Below are 18,072 nucleotides of genomic sequence, written 5' to 3'. Positions count from 1 at the left end.
TATGACTAGGCCTTCATTCTGTTTTTTTTTTCTCACTCGAAGTTTATTTATGTGCCAATGAAGAAGCCTTTAACTATGCTGGAGTATGTAATTTGTACAATTATAATAACATCGATAAAAGCATTAATATTATTCTTCAAGATCTAGGTCATATTTACATGCATAAGAAGTTAAATAATGTCAGTTTGCATTAATGTAAGATTTGTGTATCACATGTACTGGAATATCTGACGTACTGTGTACATCACTGGAATAATTTATTATTCTGTCTCTTGATAGTCATGTGTACTATGCTGAAGCACACAATTCTCTCTAACTCATTGCTATGGTCTTCACTCCTTTTCCTTCTTATCAGTCCTTGGCTATAAATTTGTTCTGCTACTAAGAGTCCTACTACTCGGTCTTGCTTTCCCAGCCAACCATCATCAGCTTCATTCATAACTGCATTTAGTCTCATCATTTGCTGTCTTCCTAAGTACTACTTCTTAAGAAATTTTCAAATTCTCTTGGGAAAGAGCCTGTAATTTCTCACATTGCATTTTCATGCTTTATGTTCCTTGTAGCTTCCCCATAAAAGAGTTGAAATTCCCTTGGGAATTTGTTTAGAACAAGTAGTACATTTTACATGAATTAATCTAGTGACAATATTTTATTCGCATTATATATTAATAGCATTTACAGCTAAGCTTACAACAAACATTGATTTTCATTACCTCTCTCTTTCCCAAGTTCCTGCACCATGATGCTAAGTCATGACTGCTTTCACTGAAGGTGAACTTCTCCCTATTTAAGCCATTTCTTCTGTGTAAAAGCAGTGAGTTTCTTCTACTTCCTGGAAGATTCCCTGGGGATTCTGCCACGTAATTCTCTGAATAAGCCAAAGACTGCTCTGCTAAAGACCACAGCCCTAACACTCACTGTTTATCACCACAGCCTTTCTCTGAATACTGAGCTTAATCACTGCAACCAAAATTGGCATTTGTGCCAACATTTGCCTGCAGTCCTACCCTGCTTGAGCAGCAAACCAAGTAGGGGCCTGGCTGGATTAAAAAGCTGTATCTGAAAGCAGCCTATGAACTTCATGTGTTACCTGAAAAATGCTATCACAGTCCCAGAAAATGGCTGAAATTTCCCGTAAAAATAGAAGGACTGGCAGGAGGAGACTTCTGCCAGTAGCTCCTCTCAAGTCACCTCCACTACCCCCCCACAGACAGTGATCTGTCATTAACCTCCTTGTCTGTTCCTTGTTGCTCTGATCTTGAACCAGACAGGAGCTGCATGTGTCTGGGTGTGGATCTCTGCACAGCCAAAGACCTAACTAACAGAGCACAACTCATTCCCTCAGAGATGTAACCTGCCTGCTACAGTCACAACTAGCAAGTACTGTATCTGTGGACCATTCCCCACAGTATCACATCAAAAGACATTCACAGTACACATCACTTTCTGAAGCAGTCAGAAGTGCTATAAACAGGGCTGATTCTTCCTGTTGATGTACTGTAGACTAGCACACCTTTCAAAATGCCTTTTACAATACAATGACTCTAGAATTTCCCGCCCAAGCTTAAGAGCAGTCAGGAAAGAGGCTGGTCACAACCAGGATACCCCAGCAGGGCAAATTCTGGCAACCAACAGCTCACTCCCTCATGGAAAATTGTTACTGGGAACAAACAGCTGATTGAATGTGTTATTTTGGCTGGCAGCATATGATCTAAAGATGGTAAGACAACTACTATAAGGAACAGAAAATGAGCTAATTAAAAAAATACCCAGATTTCAAATGTCTATGAATCACTTCACATTCTCTTTAGAGGCATAAAATAAGTTAATGTATTTATTAGACCTAAAGGCAGACACAGTATCTAAAATCCTCTGAAAATTTTTAATTGATAGAGGTCCAAAATATTTAAGAGTTTATCAACACATTTGCCAGTGAGAGAAGGCACCTTATACATACATTAAACTTCCTACAATGAGTAAGTATATCCCCAGTGTTCTCCTATTTACTTGGGGAGAGAGAAAGAACATTATTTTTCAAGGAATATCAACAAGACACTGTTAACTCTTACCTTTAGACATCAACTTATATCACCAGATGTAAATGGCACATACAAGACTGAATTAAGTAGGAAAGGCTGAGGGAGCTGGGTCTCTTTAGCTTGGAGAAAAGGAGACTGAGGGGTGACCTCATCAATGTTTACAAATATGTAAGGGGTGAGTGTCAGGGGGATGGAGTTAGGCTTTTCTCAGTGATGACCAGTGATAGGACAAGGGGTAATGGGTGTAAATTGGAGCATAGGAGGTTCAAGGTGAATATCCGAAAAAATTTTTTTACTGTGAGAGTGACAGAGCACTGGAACAGACTGCCCAGGGAGGTTGTGGAGTCTCCCTCACTGGAGACATTCAAAACCCACCTGGATGAGTTCCTGTGTGATGTACTCTAGGTGACCCTGCTCTGGCAGGGGGGTTGGACTAGATGATCTCTCGAGGTCCCTTCCAGCCCCTAAGATTCTATGATTCTATGATTCTATGATAAGTATTGTTTTGGAAATATTCTCTCAACAGAAATACTGGCATATTGCTCAAACAGATGAAAAGAAGTTGTTGCAGACTCAGTTACTTCTGTATGTCACATATTAGATAAAAAACAGGGAGGTCAACTACCTCAATTCATACAAAGACAAAACTACTGGAATGCATAAAAATATATAGTTTCAGCTGGCACGTACTTGGACACTGCTCAACATACTACAATAATTTATGATCCTTATACACATTTTTAGGAAGACCAGATTAAGGGAACTAACCCTTGTGAGATTCAAATGGCTTTCCCACTTAGGCCTCTCAAATAGATTACCTTTTGATTGCTCACCATTAGTTCATTCATGAGGAAAGTCACAAAGTTTTGGAAAGGTGGTAAATCTACAGGTTAGGTCAGATGATTACTTTAAGACAGTTTTCTGTCTTAAGTTTTCTTAAGGAGTGGACAGGTGGAGGTGTTTAGAATAGAGTGCAAAAAGCACGATGTATGTACTCTCTCAAATTGTGGCAATTTGTGGTTTAGGGACTTCCTGTGCTGAAGATTACATGAAAGCTACTCTCAAGTGGTACTGGTTGCATAAAACACAACCTATTATCAGCTTTTGTTTAAAAAAACAGAAGTAACAGCACTTCTTCACCCTTATTCCTTCTTTTCCTCTACTCAATTCAGCAATTCCACATGTCCCTTCAGAGCAAAATATATCTTCCCAGAAGCTCAAAAATGCTTCACCTATTCCCATCCTGGACTATCTCATTAAAACATCAGTTCTAGGATGGTAATGATTACCAACATCAATTATTTCACTTACCTGTTTTTCAGCTTGTCCATAATCTGATCCTTGGGGTGACAAAAAGTGACAAATATGACCATTGTTTTTTGCTTTTTCTCGAAGAGCCATAGCAGTCCGTACTGTTGCATTTCTAGCATGAACAAACACCATCACCTTAAGACAGAAAGAAACAGGCCTGATGAGAAGTATCAAAAGTCTCAATCAATAAACAAAAATCACTTTAATTACAAAATATTCCCATAGGAACAACACCAAAAAAACGTAATACATCATGTACTGCAGAAAACTAATGTTGCTTCAGAGAGATTAAAGATTTGTTAATTGGTTTTACACTGTATTTTAAGTTTTTAGATTCTATTTTATTTCAATCTTGCATTAATTTTGAAGTCCCTAACCTCCACCTGAAGTCTACAATGGCAACTCTAAGATAGTGTTTACATAGCATTAATATTAATTAAGTTCAAACACAGATTAATACCTTTCTGCATAGTTTGACACAATGTTAATAAATATCTTACTGGTTCTCCTAACCTTTTAAAAATTCCTAACCAAAGACCAAATGAAGTGTGGTCTGATTCTTTGTTTGAGTGGGTGGGAGTTGTATGGCTAGAAGGACAAAGCTAAAAGAGCAGCTCCATGTAACAATGCTTTTTAAAGTTTGCCAAACAAATCTGCAAGTCAAAAGCAGCAAGCAAATCTGCACACAGGTGTGTATCTATGTCCAATAAACCTCCTCACTAACTAGGGTGTAGCTCTTTATGGCTTGTTTAAACAAGATACAGAGAAAAAGTCATATTAGGAGGTAACCTCAAACTGAACAAGTTAGAGTGATTAAAAAAACCCCTAGATGTAACACTTTAGTGGCCTACATCTACTTAAAAAAAAAGGGGGGGAGGAGGGGTAAAAAAGCTGTACTGGGAGATGAGAACAGGGAAAACTGTAATTCACTACAGTTACATAAAGGAGAGAGTCACAGAAAACTTGATAGTAGAAAACAGGCCCTTAATTGTAGAATTTTCCTTTCTATTATTGTATTAATGAACAGCAACTGCAATGCTTGTATAGAGCTCACTCATGAAACTGTAAGTGAGGAAAATGCCTCTTAGTTCCAGTCACAGTCACTCAGAGACTTTAGGAAATGACATTCTGAAGTTGTCATAATGATGTCCTGGCCCTACTAAGACAAAGCAACACCAAAACACAAGGCAAAACTATTTTTAAGAGTCAGAAGAAAAACTGTTGTTATTTTTCAGGTTTCTTCCCTGCCCTTAGGTCTACCTCACCTTGAAAAAACATGTCATACAATCTCTGTCTTGGGATGAAAATGTGATAAAAGTTGTACACTGGTGGATGAAGCAGTAACATTCATACCTAATCTTCAATAGTCATCCAGAAATACTAGAAACTCGAAATGAACTTCAGTAGAAACATAAAATCTAATAGCTGACACTTTGCTCTAGAGTATCACACAAACATACAAATGTAAGTATCTTGTATAACTGCGTCGTGGCTATTGACCACTTCAATTAACACTTTAAATCACATCACTCAATAATCAGTTTGTCTCAGTAGTAAAGAATCTGAACCCCCTTCCAAAGTCTGGTGCCTTGATTTTATTTGAAGCATTGACAGACTTGAGGATTAACCTAAGAACTGACAAAAAATATTAAGTAGCACTATGGAAGATTTACCAATGAAACAGTTACAGAGAACTGGGCACACCTGCAGTCATCTACTTGAGATGCTAGATACCATACATACGAGTTCAAGAAATGCAGACGTTAAAAGCACAGCTGAGAGGGGTACTAGAAAAGACCAAAATGCCTTAAGAAATAAGTTCATAAAATCAACTGAAATTTCCCAGAAAAAATTGAATTCTTGGCAGAAATAAAATTATACAGTCCAGGGTATTGGGCAGGGAATTGAACAGAATAAAAAATAAACAAATAAATAAAAAAGAACTACTGCAACTCTCATAGGATACTACTGCCCACAGGAATATTACCACTGTAACAGCAGAATCACTGATACAATATTCATAAGCCATGAAAACACTAATCAAAACGTTTATGAGACATATTTTCTCATGTTTCTCACACTGCTGAGAATGACAACAGTGCTGGAATAAGAACTGGAGCCTTTTACCTAAAAGCAATCAAAACAACATGAGCTGGCAACATGAGTTTGCAGCCCAGAAGGCCAACCATATCCTGGGCTGCATCAAAAGCAGCTTGGCCAGCAGGGCCAGGGAGGTGATTCTGCCCCTCTGCTCTTTTGAGACCCCACCTGGAATACTGTGTACAGTTCTGGAGCCTCCAGCACATAAGTACAAGGAGCTCCTCAAGAGAGTCCAGAGAAGGGTCATGAAGATGATCTGAGGGCTGGAGCACCTCTGCTATGAAGACAATCTGAGAGAGTTGGGGCTGCTCAGCCTAGAGAAGAGAAGGCTCTAAGGAGACCTCCTAGTGGCCCTTCCAGTACCTGAAGGGGCTAAGGAGAGCTGGGGAGGGGCTTTTGACAAGGGCTTGTAGCAAGAGGACAAGGTGTAATGGATTAAAACTGGAAGAGGGGAGATTTAGGTGAGACATTAGTAAGAAATGATTTTGTGCGAGGGTGGTGAGACAGTGAAACGCGTTGCCCAGGGAGGTTGGGGATGCCCCCTCCCTGCGAGTGTTCAAGGTCAGGTTAGATGGGGTTTTGAGCAACCTGGTCTAGTGGGAGATGTCCCTGCCCATGCAGGAGGATCAGAACTAGATGATCTTTAAGGTCTCTAGTCCAGAGAAGGGTCATGAAGATGATCTGAGGGCTGGAGCACCTCTGCTATGAAGACAATCTGAGAGAGTTGGGGCTGCTCAGCCTAGAGAAGAGAAGGCTCTAAGGAGACCTCCTAGTGGCCCTTCCAGTACCTGAAGGGGCTAAGGAGAGCTGGGGAGGGGCTTTTGACAAGGGCTTGTAGCAAGAGGACAAGGTGTAATGGATTAAAACTGGAAGAGGGGAGATTTAGGTGAGACATTAGTAAGAAATTATTTTGTGCGAGGGTGGTGAGACAGTGAAACGCGTTGCCCAGGGAGGTTGGGGATGCCCCCTCCCTGCGAGTGTTCAAGGTCAGGTTAGATGGGGTTTTGAGCAACCTGGTCTAGTGGGAGATGTCCCTGCCCATGCAGGAGGATCAGAACTAGATGATCTTTAAGGTCTCTTCCAACACAAACTGTTCTATGATTCTATTATTCCTGCCATAGTGTATGTTCAGAAACAACTCTGGGAGCTTTTTTCATACTAGGAGGCAATCAGTTTAGACGGTTCAAGAACTGCAAGACAGATGGATTGGGATTACATTGCACTTTATGCTCTAAGGTCCCTTTATCTTTTATTTTAACCATTATACTAAAAAAAAATATCGAATAAATTAATAATATTGAAAAATTCTTTCTGATATCCAGAACTATACAGAAAAATATACTGTAGCCATAAGGAGTGTCAACATACTTTTTTTACTCCATTTACTCAGTGAGCCAAGGGGTTAATATTTAAAGAGCATATGTTTTTGCTTTCAGTTAAGAGAGGCTTGGCATAGACTTGATAAAACTTCAGTTATGATTTCTAAAGCTTCTGTCCACAGGCAGCTGGTACTAAACAGGACAAGTGCAATTCCATGCTGGGTTTTCCACAAGAATAGAAAAAACAAGCAGACTGTTTCTCTGACAGGAAACTGGAAGATATTTCAAGTACACCATTAGGAATAGTAGCTAGGCAGGAGAAATGAAAAAAACCCAAAACCAACCTGAAATTGCCAACCCTGACCTGAAGGAGCTGGCTGGGCTACCATGCAAAACAGGACAGTACTAAATTTGGAAGTCAGTCTTTAACAAACACAGTCTGTATTTAATCTCCCTTCTTACACTGAAACTTTACCTGCCGCATTCTGTCTGATACAGACAATGCTCAATTAATGAATCAAGATTTTGGTTTTATCTAGCTTACTCTTGTTTTACAAGATACATTATCTTGTTTTATCTAGCATACTCTGATCAAACTCTACTCTCAAGAATTAACAATTCCATAATGGATTTGCTGTGAAGTTAATAATTAAAAGAAGTCAGGATTATGTAACACCAAGAAAATAACATATACAGCATTGTGTTCTCATATTCCCATTGTGCAAGTGAAACTAAGGTTAAATGTATTCACTGAGTGTGAAACAAGATGTGAGATCCTACTGCTTCCTATACATGATTTGATAAACTCAGAGCAGAACTTCTGTTAACTCCTTTGAAGCCACGAATACCCAATACTCCTAATTATCAGATCAACGCTTCCTATGTCATAATTCTCCAAATTTAGAAGCCTTGATTAGTATGAACTTCTGAAATTTTTTATTTCAGCATCTTCAGCTTCTATACCATCAGACATGAACAGTCAGAGGCAAAGACAAAATAAAATTTTTCAGGGAAGTATTTCTTTGTCCTATGTAACAGACCATCTCTTTTCTATTATTCTCTATTGTTTGCATCACATGATTTTACTGTTTTGGAATAAAGATGTGATCTGTCACAGAATTACTTCTTTACCATATTAAATCTCTTGCACTAAATGAACTAAAAGAAATAAAAGTCGAATCCATAAAAACCCTCAAATTATTCACTGGTCAATGAACACATTTGAAATTCTTGTAACCTTTTATATGGCTTTTTTTACAGAAGACAATGTCTGAACTAATAGCAATAATTCGTTCAGAAAGGCATAAGACCTTCTTATGTAAACAATAACTAAGAAAACAAGCAATGTAAAACTGTCCTCTACACAGAAGCCTTTCTACAGTTCTTACAGAAAGATACCTGCTTTTCAGATGTGTAGGACATTTTCTTAATGAAATTTACCTCCCACTGTTTTTAAACTAATAATACACACTTGAATTCATTAACTGTTATGTATTTCACGATCACATATCAACACCTGATCAGATTTTTAGATTTAGAATGATTGCACTAATTGCTGACAATAAAAAGAACTCCTCAGTGAGAGGCAGACAGATGTGAAGTCTGGTTTAAAAAAATGGACTGTTTTATTAGCTGGTAAGAGGTGCCCCATCTTAAGGTTAATGTTTAATTGTAATCTTTGTACATCAACAAATACGCTTGTAAAGAACCAGCCCTAGCTAAAAATTGGTATCTTGTTGAATGTTTTTCCCCCTCAATGAAGTTGGAAAGCATTTAATAAATACATTGTGAGACAGCAATCTAGTCTTAAGAGGGTTAATTTAGGCTGTCCTAACTGTGTCACAGAATATTATATTTCAGTGGCAAAATCTCTGTGCATTAAATTATGCAAGTAAGTTAGGAAAAGTAATTTAGAATAGAGAGAAGCTGTTCCACAGCTACAAGCTGTGTAATTAGATCTGTACCCTGCAGTTCAAAGCCAGCTCTGGTACATCTAGCCCTAGTGCTGAAAGCGTCTGTTGCTGCTCTTCTGAAACCAAAGCTTTTAAATGATAAAAAATATACAAGAAAGGAGAAAGCAAATATCTCTAGCCAGGTTATGTGCCCAGAATTTTTCTAAAGTATGAAACAAATCAAATGTCTTCACCAAAGAAAAGACTTTATTTGGAATTCACCACAGAAAGCACCTGCATTTCCCAAGTGTTGCACAGTCCAGGCTGTAATCTTTTTGAAACCTGTTTGTGCATCGGAAAAGCACTGAGAAGTGTGCTAGTACTCAAAGTAGCTCCAAGAACTAGTACTTTTCTGTTATCAGAAACATGTAACTAGATGCTAGTGGGAATTATATTTCCACTTAGAGAGGAAAGAAAAAACACATCACATATACATGTATAAAAAGTGTCTAAAAGAATTAATGAAAACCTATAATCAGGTACTTGAAATCCACTGAAACACCCTTTCTATGCCTTGGACTGTAAAGATGTTTGTGCTGACTTTTATTGATGGAAAACATGTCTTTCAAACTAGCATTCTCTAAGATAACTCCAAAATGGTGAATTCATCTTTCAGGTCAGAGACAAGATTTGAGGCGGAAGGAACCTTCAAGATCATCTAGATTCAATCCCCCTGCATGAGCAGGGACAGGTCCCACTAGACCACGTTGCTTAGAGCCCCATCCAACCTGGCCTTTAACACTCCCAGGGATGAGGCTTCCACAACTTCCCTGGGCAACCTGTGCCAGTGTCTCACCACCCTCACATGAAAGAATTTCTTCCTAATGTCTAGCTTAAATTTCCCTTCTTCCAGTATAAAGCCATTACCCTTTGTCCTCTCGCTACAAACCCTTGTCAAAAGCCCCTCTCCAGCTTTCTTGTAGCTCCTTCAGATACTGGAGTCCAGAAAAAACAGGTCTGCCAGGAAGACCATGGACAGTAGACATGAGTCTTCTCTTACTTCTCTGAAGAAGGTCTCATCTACTTTATTCCTGCAACAAAGCGGCTCATGTTTGTCTGTTGGCTACTCCTAAGCTCTCAGCTGGCTCCTCATCCATCTCTCAACAGATCTCCAGGTATTTCTGCTGTGCTCTCACACACAAGCAAGCTTCTTGCCATCCTGGCCTTACCTGGCTCAAGAGTCTGTTTCCACCCATTCCAGCACTCAATCAGGTCAGCTATGGCTCAATATGATCTTAGTTCAGCAACTGGACATAGAACCAGAATTTCTCTTCTTTGTTCCACATGATACACATACTAGTGCATGGGCTTTTCAGAGAGGCCCTCAGTTAAGCTCATGTAAAACATGACCTGCTGTCTTCTGTCACTACATAAAGATGAAAGATACATGGGTTTTGTTTAATTTCCATTCAAAGCTATGGGTAAAACAGTTGTGGACCCCTAAGTTTGACACTAAGCTTCTAGCATTAGAAGAGAAGACTCTGATGATCTCAAAACTCCACACAGTGTGTATGCAGCAGCACCAAAGGAAGGATGCTTCTGAGTAAAAAGTACTTGCCAACATGAAACTTCATGATGCTTCCTTTATACCCATACAACAGTTATGAATGCTTTCCACTTATGTATGATGATTGGCTTGGCTGATTTAATTTACATTAGAAAGATCTAAATTATTAAGTACTTTAAAAATTGCAAGCACTCGTGTTTATGATCTTGTTTTACTATATTTCGAATTACATTAGATGGCCTTTAAAATAAATGCTCAGTTATGGAATCAATGCTTAAATATGGATTCTGGACACTAAAGGAAATCCATTTCACACCACTATAATGGGATCTAGGCTATCTTCCATTTGTAGAATTAGTTAAATATACAACAAAATGGAGAGGAAAAATGATGAGAATGGAAATTAAAGTAGAGGGCAAATTATTCAGTAAGACAAACAAACAATACTTTACTGACTCCTACAGGCAGCAGAAATTATTCTGAATTTTAATTAACAGGACAGAAATAGAAATAGCAGTATCTATTCTTGTACAGAAAATGAAGAAAGAATAGCTAGTTTATTACTATGCAAATATACGTCATTAGGCAGTTAACAATTGCATTTTTGCAGATGCCAATGGTCTTGAATGACAATTATTATTCAAAATTATAAGTAGCTTTTCACTGCATCTTTTTTTAGAAAAACAAGATCATGCAGCAGTTTGTTTCAAGCATTTCCCATTGTCCTGTTCTGACATTAACTATTTTGACTTTGTACAATAAAATGCTTTTCCATTATCATAAATTCTATTTTTGATAAATATAACTATAGAATAAGAGCTGTCATGTTTACCATGTATCTCATGTTTCCAAAACTATTTATACTTTTTTATATATATATATGTGTGTGTGTGTTTATATATATATATCATCCATCATATGAAAAAAATAACCCAGAAGCAATACACAGATTCTATCTGGCTTTACTGAAGCAAAGAACCATAGAGGATACTGGAGAAATCTTCCTATCTATTCCCATTCCTTTTACTTAAGTAAAAACAATAATAACATTGCCATGTCAACCTCTATATATTCTGTTTTTTCTAAGATCCAGTAACATAAATAAATCTACTGAACACATAAAGGACAGAAAAGTCAGCTTTTCTAGCTATTTTCTTATTAGTACTGATTCTATTACTGTTCATTTAAAATTAAAATGCACTGATTAAGGGACTGGAGCATCTGCCCTGTGAGGAAAGTCTGAGAGAGGTGGGGCCACTCAGCTGGAGAAAAGGAGGCTGAGTGGGAATCTCATCAATGCTTAACAATATCTAAAGGGAGTGTCAGGAGGATGGGGCCAGACTCTTCTCAGAGGTGTCCAGTAACAGAAAAAGGGGCAGTGGTCACAAACTGGTACAGAAGAGATTTAACCTAAATATACAAGAATACTTCTTTCCCATAAGGGTAACAGAGCACTGCAAAAAGCTGTGCCGGCCAGGTGATTGTGGAGTCTCTATTTCTGGACATCATCAAAATCCACCTGGATGTGTTCCTGTGTGATCTTCTGTAGGGATCCTGCTCTAGCAGGGGGGTTGCACTAGATAATCTCCAGCAGTCCCTTCCAACCCCAACCATTCTGTGATTCTGTAATGCCATTACTACTGGAATCTCTGGTAGAGAGCAAGAATTTTCAAAGCTTTAGACCACCCCCAATCCTCAATATGTTTTCTGGAGTAGCATTTATCCTTTCCATTAAATTCTTACTAAACAACAGTATGAAGCTGACAGGGATCCATAGATTTATCTAGACCACTAATGGTCTGCAGCCTGGGTTTGAAAAACAGTTTTTAACCCAGAGCTAGTAAAACTCATTGCATTAGGCTGCAAGGCTGGGCAAGCTGCCTTTACCACACTTGTACAGCTGCAACTTATCATGGAGGCCACGCAAAAAAGGCCGATTGGCTCAAGATGCAACTATTCATTATTTCACTTAAACATAATTTTAGGCTGTGAAAAGCTACTCATTTGGAATGAAATTTGATTTTTTGTTTTAATCATTGCATGTACATTCTTAATATTAGAAGAAGAAGAATTCCAAACAGTAGCACTTGCCACCTTGAACAGCTCTATTACCAATACTGACATTGTGCAGCTGTATGAGTCTACACACATAGACTGAACATCTTGTGAATGCATAATTAATGGAAAGATATTAAATTGGGACTTCTGGTCTACACAAATTCATCATGAACACCTGAGTACACATATACAGACACGCTACCATGTAAAGACAAATATATATGCAAAAATTAGCATAGGAAGCAGAAATACAGCACATAAACACTTAGAAGGCTACCTAATAGAAGTGTAATGAGTTATTACACATGTAACTTCTCATGGCACCCATTTCCTGTAATTTCCTGAGCTATTCATATAGGCAGCTTTAAATATTTAAAGCCAAAAAGATTTGACCAGAAAGTATAGAGGAAAATAGTACACACGTATCATTTGACAATAACATGAAACATCTGGTATATAACATTTTTTAACCACATCTTCTACACAGCAGATCAATATAGCATTCTTAATTAAAGTTAGATACAAATTTTAATTTACTCAGGCATAAGGTTTTATTAACTATTATATCCTTAAAATTGCAAACAGCAGTTGTTGTGGAAATGAAGTGCATAAATAAAGGATGAAGATGCAGAACATAAAAAGAAGGCACTGTCACTGAATTAATTTGTCTGTGATTTTGTTAAAGAAACCATATACACAAATGGGCCCTAATTGTGCAAAATCTGCAAAAGAAATTCTACAGAAAACTATGCCAAGTATTAAGTCTTCACTTAATCAGCTGACAGAGGAATAACAAGTAAAATGATCAGCCATAATTGAGCTATCCTGTCAGACCACTCTACATTCTGTATTTGAGTATTTTCGGACGACTACCTACACGTGTGCATATATGAATACAGAAGCAATATACACACACATATATGTAAATAAGCTACATTGGGGATAAAGTAGGAGGAATCTATACAGATACAGAGTTACAAAAACTGAGACTGAAATAAACCCTTTAAGCTAGAAGATGGAAGTCTTGAAAAAAAAATAATCTAGATTGATTTTTTAGAATCATTTTAACAAATGCAGTAACTTTTCTGAGTTATTTGTTCCAAGTGTACTATCAACACTATTTCACCCAGGAAAAACAGTAGGGCAAGCTATTTCTCAAGTTACTAAGTTCTAGAGAGACCTCTGAAGAAAACACTGTTTTATTAAATCTTATCTTGTGACACAGCTATAGAAACATTGTCAACAGTTGCAGTAACTAAGCTTATTAAACTTTTATCTTCACACAGCTTCTGCAACCAAGTAACAGCTAGGAAACTGATAATAAAGAAATTTAATCCATCATTTTTACAGATGAAATTAATACCTGTCAAATTTGCTCTGACAATTTCATATAATAGATTTAAAATAATTGCTCTGTTTCTTTTTTTGGTTTAAGACAGTGCTGTAAGAAAAACAAGATGACACTTCCTAGTACTGGAGAGCTGAAGTCAATTATTGTAAACAGAGAACAGTTACAGACAAAGAGAATTCTGTATGTGCAATATATAGCACAGAATCAGTTTTGACTATATAAAGTCAAGTGTAATCTGTTTCTGACCTGACATCAAAAATCCTGATTAACAATCTGCACAAGGTAATACTTAAAAATTATTCAAAGACTTTGGAAAAACATATAACATCCCAATATTACTTCTAATGAACTAAATGCAGAACAGTGGCATGGAACAACTTTCTAATTAAATACATAAATTCTAATTAGTAAAGCAAGCTTGGTCTCCAGAAAACTGCATACTAATCATCCAATGCATGCACTAATTAAAAATTTAACAGGTATACATGGTTGTATTCTGTATATTAAAAGAAATCCATATCTCATTTTCAAAGATAAAAAAGTAAAGCATAGGTGTGTCAAATGCAGCTGAGGCAATACCGCAAAAGCAAAATGGTAAGACAGAAGAAGCCAGCTAAACTGAAGAAACTAGTTCAAATCAGAAGAGTATAAGCTCAGAATCTATTACCCAAAAAATCACTTTTCTTCAAAAGGCTTTTAGGAAAACTGAATTGAAATAAGCACAGAATGCACAGTCTGAAATCACCACTCTGTGCATCATTGGTTTTTCTAAGACTGTTCATCGTTTTAAGTGTTTTTCCTCTTTTAGTCCCAGCAGTAACATTTCCAGCAAGCTAATTCTAAAAATATGCCATATCTCCACTGGTTTATAGTTCCTAAAGCCTGCAGGCACTCAAGTGAACAATCAATGTTGCTAAATAGGTAGGAATACTACTACAGCATCTCCTTTTGGATTTTGTGGTGAGGCTTTCAATAGCTATTTACCTTTTCAAAACTCCAGATTCTTTGCAATAGACAACCTGGCATATTTGGCCATCAGAAAAACTCTTCTTTGCATATTGAAAATACTTCTTTGAAAGCCATGATGTCTCCTCAGTATGTAAGTACCACGAGCAATGCACAGACAGCAATGGCATGGAGAACCACAGAAAGACTTCCACTGAACAGTCAGTTTTTACTGTGAACTGAAAGCTCAGTGAGAAACTCCTCAAGGAGTTTCACTGAGTACCAGAGTCAGAGGAAGAAAAGTTAAAACAGGCAATATGTCATCTCAGAGTTATAGAGAGAAGTCTAAAAAGCAGTGGGAAATACCTGAGACATTCGTTGTCTTAAAAAGGAGAAGAGATTTCAGAAAACAGGAGAATGCCAAAGGCACTACAAGTTGAAAATTGTGATAAACAGCCAGAATGGCAAATGGGCAAATGAACCAGGACTAAAACTTGGGTATCTGTGGGAGAAAAGTAGATTAATAGTGAACTGAAGGTCAGAAAAAAAACATGCAGGAAAGTAAGGTGCAGCAAGTAAATACAGGAGATGTGCTGAAAGAACACCAAAGGCAAAGAGAACATGTGAAGAAGCTTTGCTCTGTAGCTGAATTAATACTGTGAATGCAAGTGGCCCACCACAGGTGACTGCCTGACATGAGACAGCTGTAATCACTGTGACGGAATTATAATTTTCAGTGACTGAGTCTTCACCCAGTCTCCAACAGAACAGTAACCAAATGCTAGCAAAACTACCTGCAACTAAGCATGGAGTCCTACTCTCTAACAAACAGTGTGTAACTTCAGGTGCTTTGGTGTTTTTTTTTTTCCTTCTTCATTTAAAGAATCTTTGGTTTACTAAGAGGTAGAAAAAACCCTCTAAAAGTGTGTATCAGTCCAAGAGGATCTAACATCTTTTCAGATAATGTAAGAACATAGTACATTCACCAGCAAAGAAGGACACTCCCAGGAAAACCAACTTAACAACACAAGAGGTTGTCACTTCAAGCAAGCCTTAAGAGGATCTGACAGATTAACCTCCTAATAAAGATCTACATTGTTAGGAATACTACAGAAAGATCACACTGACTTAAAAAGCACCTGGAAACCTTTGGGACATTTTCCGATCTTAGCAGTTCAGTCATGATTAAAAGTTTCTGGAACAAAACCCCTAGGAAACTCAATAAGGCAAGCCACCTATCATTATATCTGTTCACAAGTTAAACAAGAGGAGAATTGAGTTGTAAAACAAATGTTACAGCTTCAGATGCATTTGGTAATTCAAAGTGAAGCCTACAAATGAGATATCTCATTAGCTTGAGCAGATGCATCAAAATTAAAGGCTGAATCACCAACTCTTAATTTCCCAGTAGCCAGGAAGAGCCTGAAGTCTTGCAGAGGATACTGTTGAAAAATCAACATAAAAAGCTTCTCTCCATCTGTCAAAACACATGTCTGGAGAATGCAACTACCTCCTACTAGCCTCAGTTTAAAAAAATGAAAGCACATGTACATCTATTAGAACACATGAACATATAACATCACTCAAGCATCACACTGTAATCTATATCACAGAGACACATCAGTGTGGCTTCCCTAAGTGTAAAATTGTTCAGTTCTGGCATGGTAGAATTATTTGAAAATGAGTTAACAGTGCTGTTGATAAGCAAACAATGCTGAATTTCAGTTATTTATTCCAAAGACTCTGGCAAAGGATCTCAAAAGAGACAACACTGTGAAAGTTGGAAGGCCAGAAGGAAGCTGTACACAAACTCATGGAACTTTAGAAGAAAGAAAGTATTTTTCTCAGATTCTGGTATTCCTTTCTTGTGTTTCAGTATAAGAGAACAGGAAGGTTTTTGGCTCTCTGGAGCACTACTAATGAGATCTGTGTTTGTCACACTTTTCTGCATGAATAGTTAGGAAATTCCAACCATTACCTGAATTCCATACAGACATACAACTGCTGTGGATTTTTTTTTCTTCAGTGTTAAGCAGAAGGTGTGAATGTATTTTTCTAACAAGCATGTTTATGAATAACCACAGCTTTGTTAAAAAGCAAACAAACTACATACATAGAATGTAAATAAAACTTAAGTTTCAAGGATAACACAAGCATGACTGTAGGAGGTTGGTGAACATGAACACAAAGTAGTAGATTTCTATAAACTAAGAAAACTGGAAGATTATTATAACTTCAGAAAATGAAAAGATATTCTCAAAATTGTGAAAAGACACTAAAGAAAACCTTCCTAGAGGAATGTTCATCATATTCACTCAGAATATTAATCTTCATCTATGGGGCAGGCATTTCAATATTTTGTTGCACTTTTTTTTTTAACATCTGCAGTTGCTCTGATAACTAGACAGATAATTTGTCATAGCATACTTGTTAAAAAGTCAGAGAGTTGTATCTACAGCAAGTAAAAATGCACAGAATCCTAACAAGAAATGAAAGATAAGCAACTAACTGCACTTCAGTATTAGGAATTTGGTAAGGTGTGTGGTACAATCCCACACACTATAATTAACTGTATTATACGATAAGCTTAAATGCTTGATTCTGCATTGTCGAAGACTCTATGCTAGTGTTTTGTTTCATTCATTTCAGGACTTGTTTCATAGGTTTTGTGAGTTTGTTTCATAAGTATCAAGATCAATATGTTTGAAATACTTTGAAGAAAAGTCCAGTGTAACTGGTTGGCATTTAGAACTGTATTTAGGAAAGTTCTGCAACACAGCAGAACAAACACCTTGAAACAAAGAAATGCTTAACTTTTACAATCAATTGAATCTAATTAACCAAATGTTGTGAAATCAAATCAACTTTGTTATAGCAAGGGAAACTACACTGCTGCTTTGTCTGAATACACTCCTTATTCGGTTGTTGGTTTGAAACACAAATCTCAGATCTTGACACCAATAAATGTCAGCAGCTGAAATTGTAATTCCAAGCAGAACACAGTTCTTCACTTGACTACTTTCAGTCTTCATTCATGCTATAGAAAAAAACACTCATTAATTCATCTCGTAGTACAGGAACTAAAACTGTTCTCTAGAAAAGCTACAAAAAACATCTCCTGCTAGAATTAAACAGGTTATTGAACTTGAAAGTTTCAAATTTATATATGTTCGTATAAGTTTTTTCCTCAGTGTGAAGAGAGGGGAAGAAAAGTGAAATAAATAATGTGGAACAGCATGCAACTTCTTGCCAAGAATCCGAGAGATGTGAATTCTTTAGACACGCTGATTTAAAGAATTTGCTACTTCCAGGTTTATCTACAACAAGTGAAAATACAAGAAATCATAACAAGAAATGAAAGAGAAGCAAACGAAGGTACCTCAGTGTTAAGAATTTAGTGAGGTATGTACATAATTGACAATTTGGAGAAAATAAAGTCCCCTTGGTACTGCCAACAAATTTAACAGTCTTCAGTGAGGAAAATATCAGC

General features: G+C 37.2%; 1 protein-coding gene across 1 annotated transcript in view; it reads right to left on the bottom strand.

The window, feature by feature from the left end:
- Positions 1 to 18,072, bottom strand: part of ASCC3 (activating signal cointegrator 1 complex subunit 3) — a 225,189-nt gene that overhangs the window by 126,928 nt on the left and 80,189 nt on the right. The window contains 1 exon segment of the mRNA XM_009998051.1: positions 3,351 to 3,485. Within this exon segment, the coding sequence (XP_009996353.1) occupies positions 3,351 to 3,485 (135 nt within the window).

The sequence above is a fragment of the Chaetura pelagica genome, unplaced genomic scaffold (genome assembly GCF_000747805.2).
Source record: "Chaetura pelagica isolate M959 unplaced genomic scaffold, ChaPel_1.0 scaffold165, whole genome shotgun sequence".
NCBI lineage: Eukaryota > Metazoa > Chordata > Aves > Apodiformes > Apodidae > Chaetura > Chaetura pelagica.
Note: the sequence above shows the minus strand (reverse complement) of the source record. Positions and strands in the feature narration are given on the sequence as shown.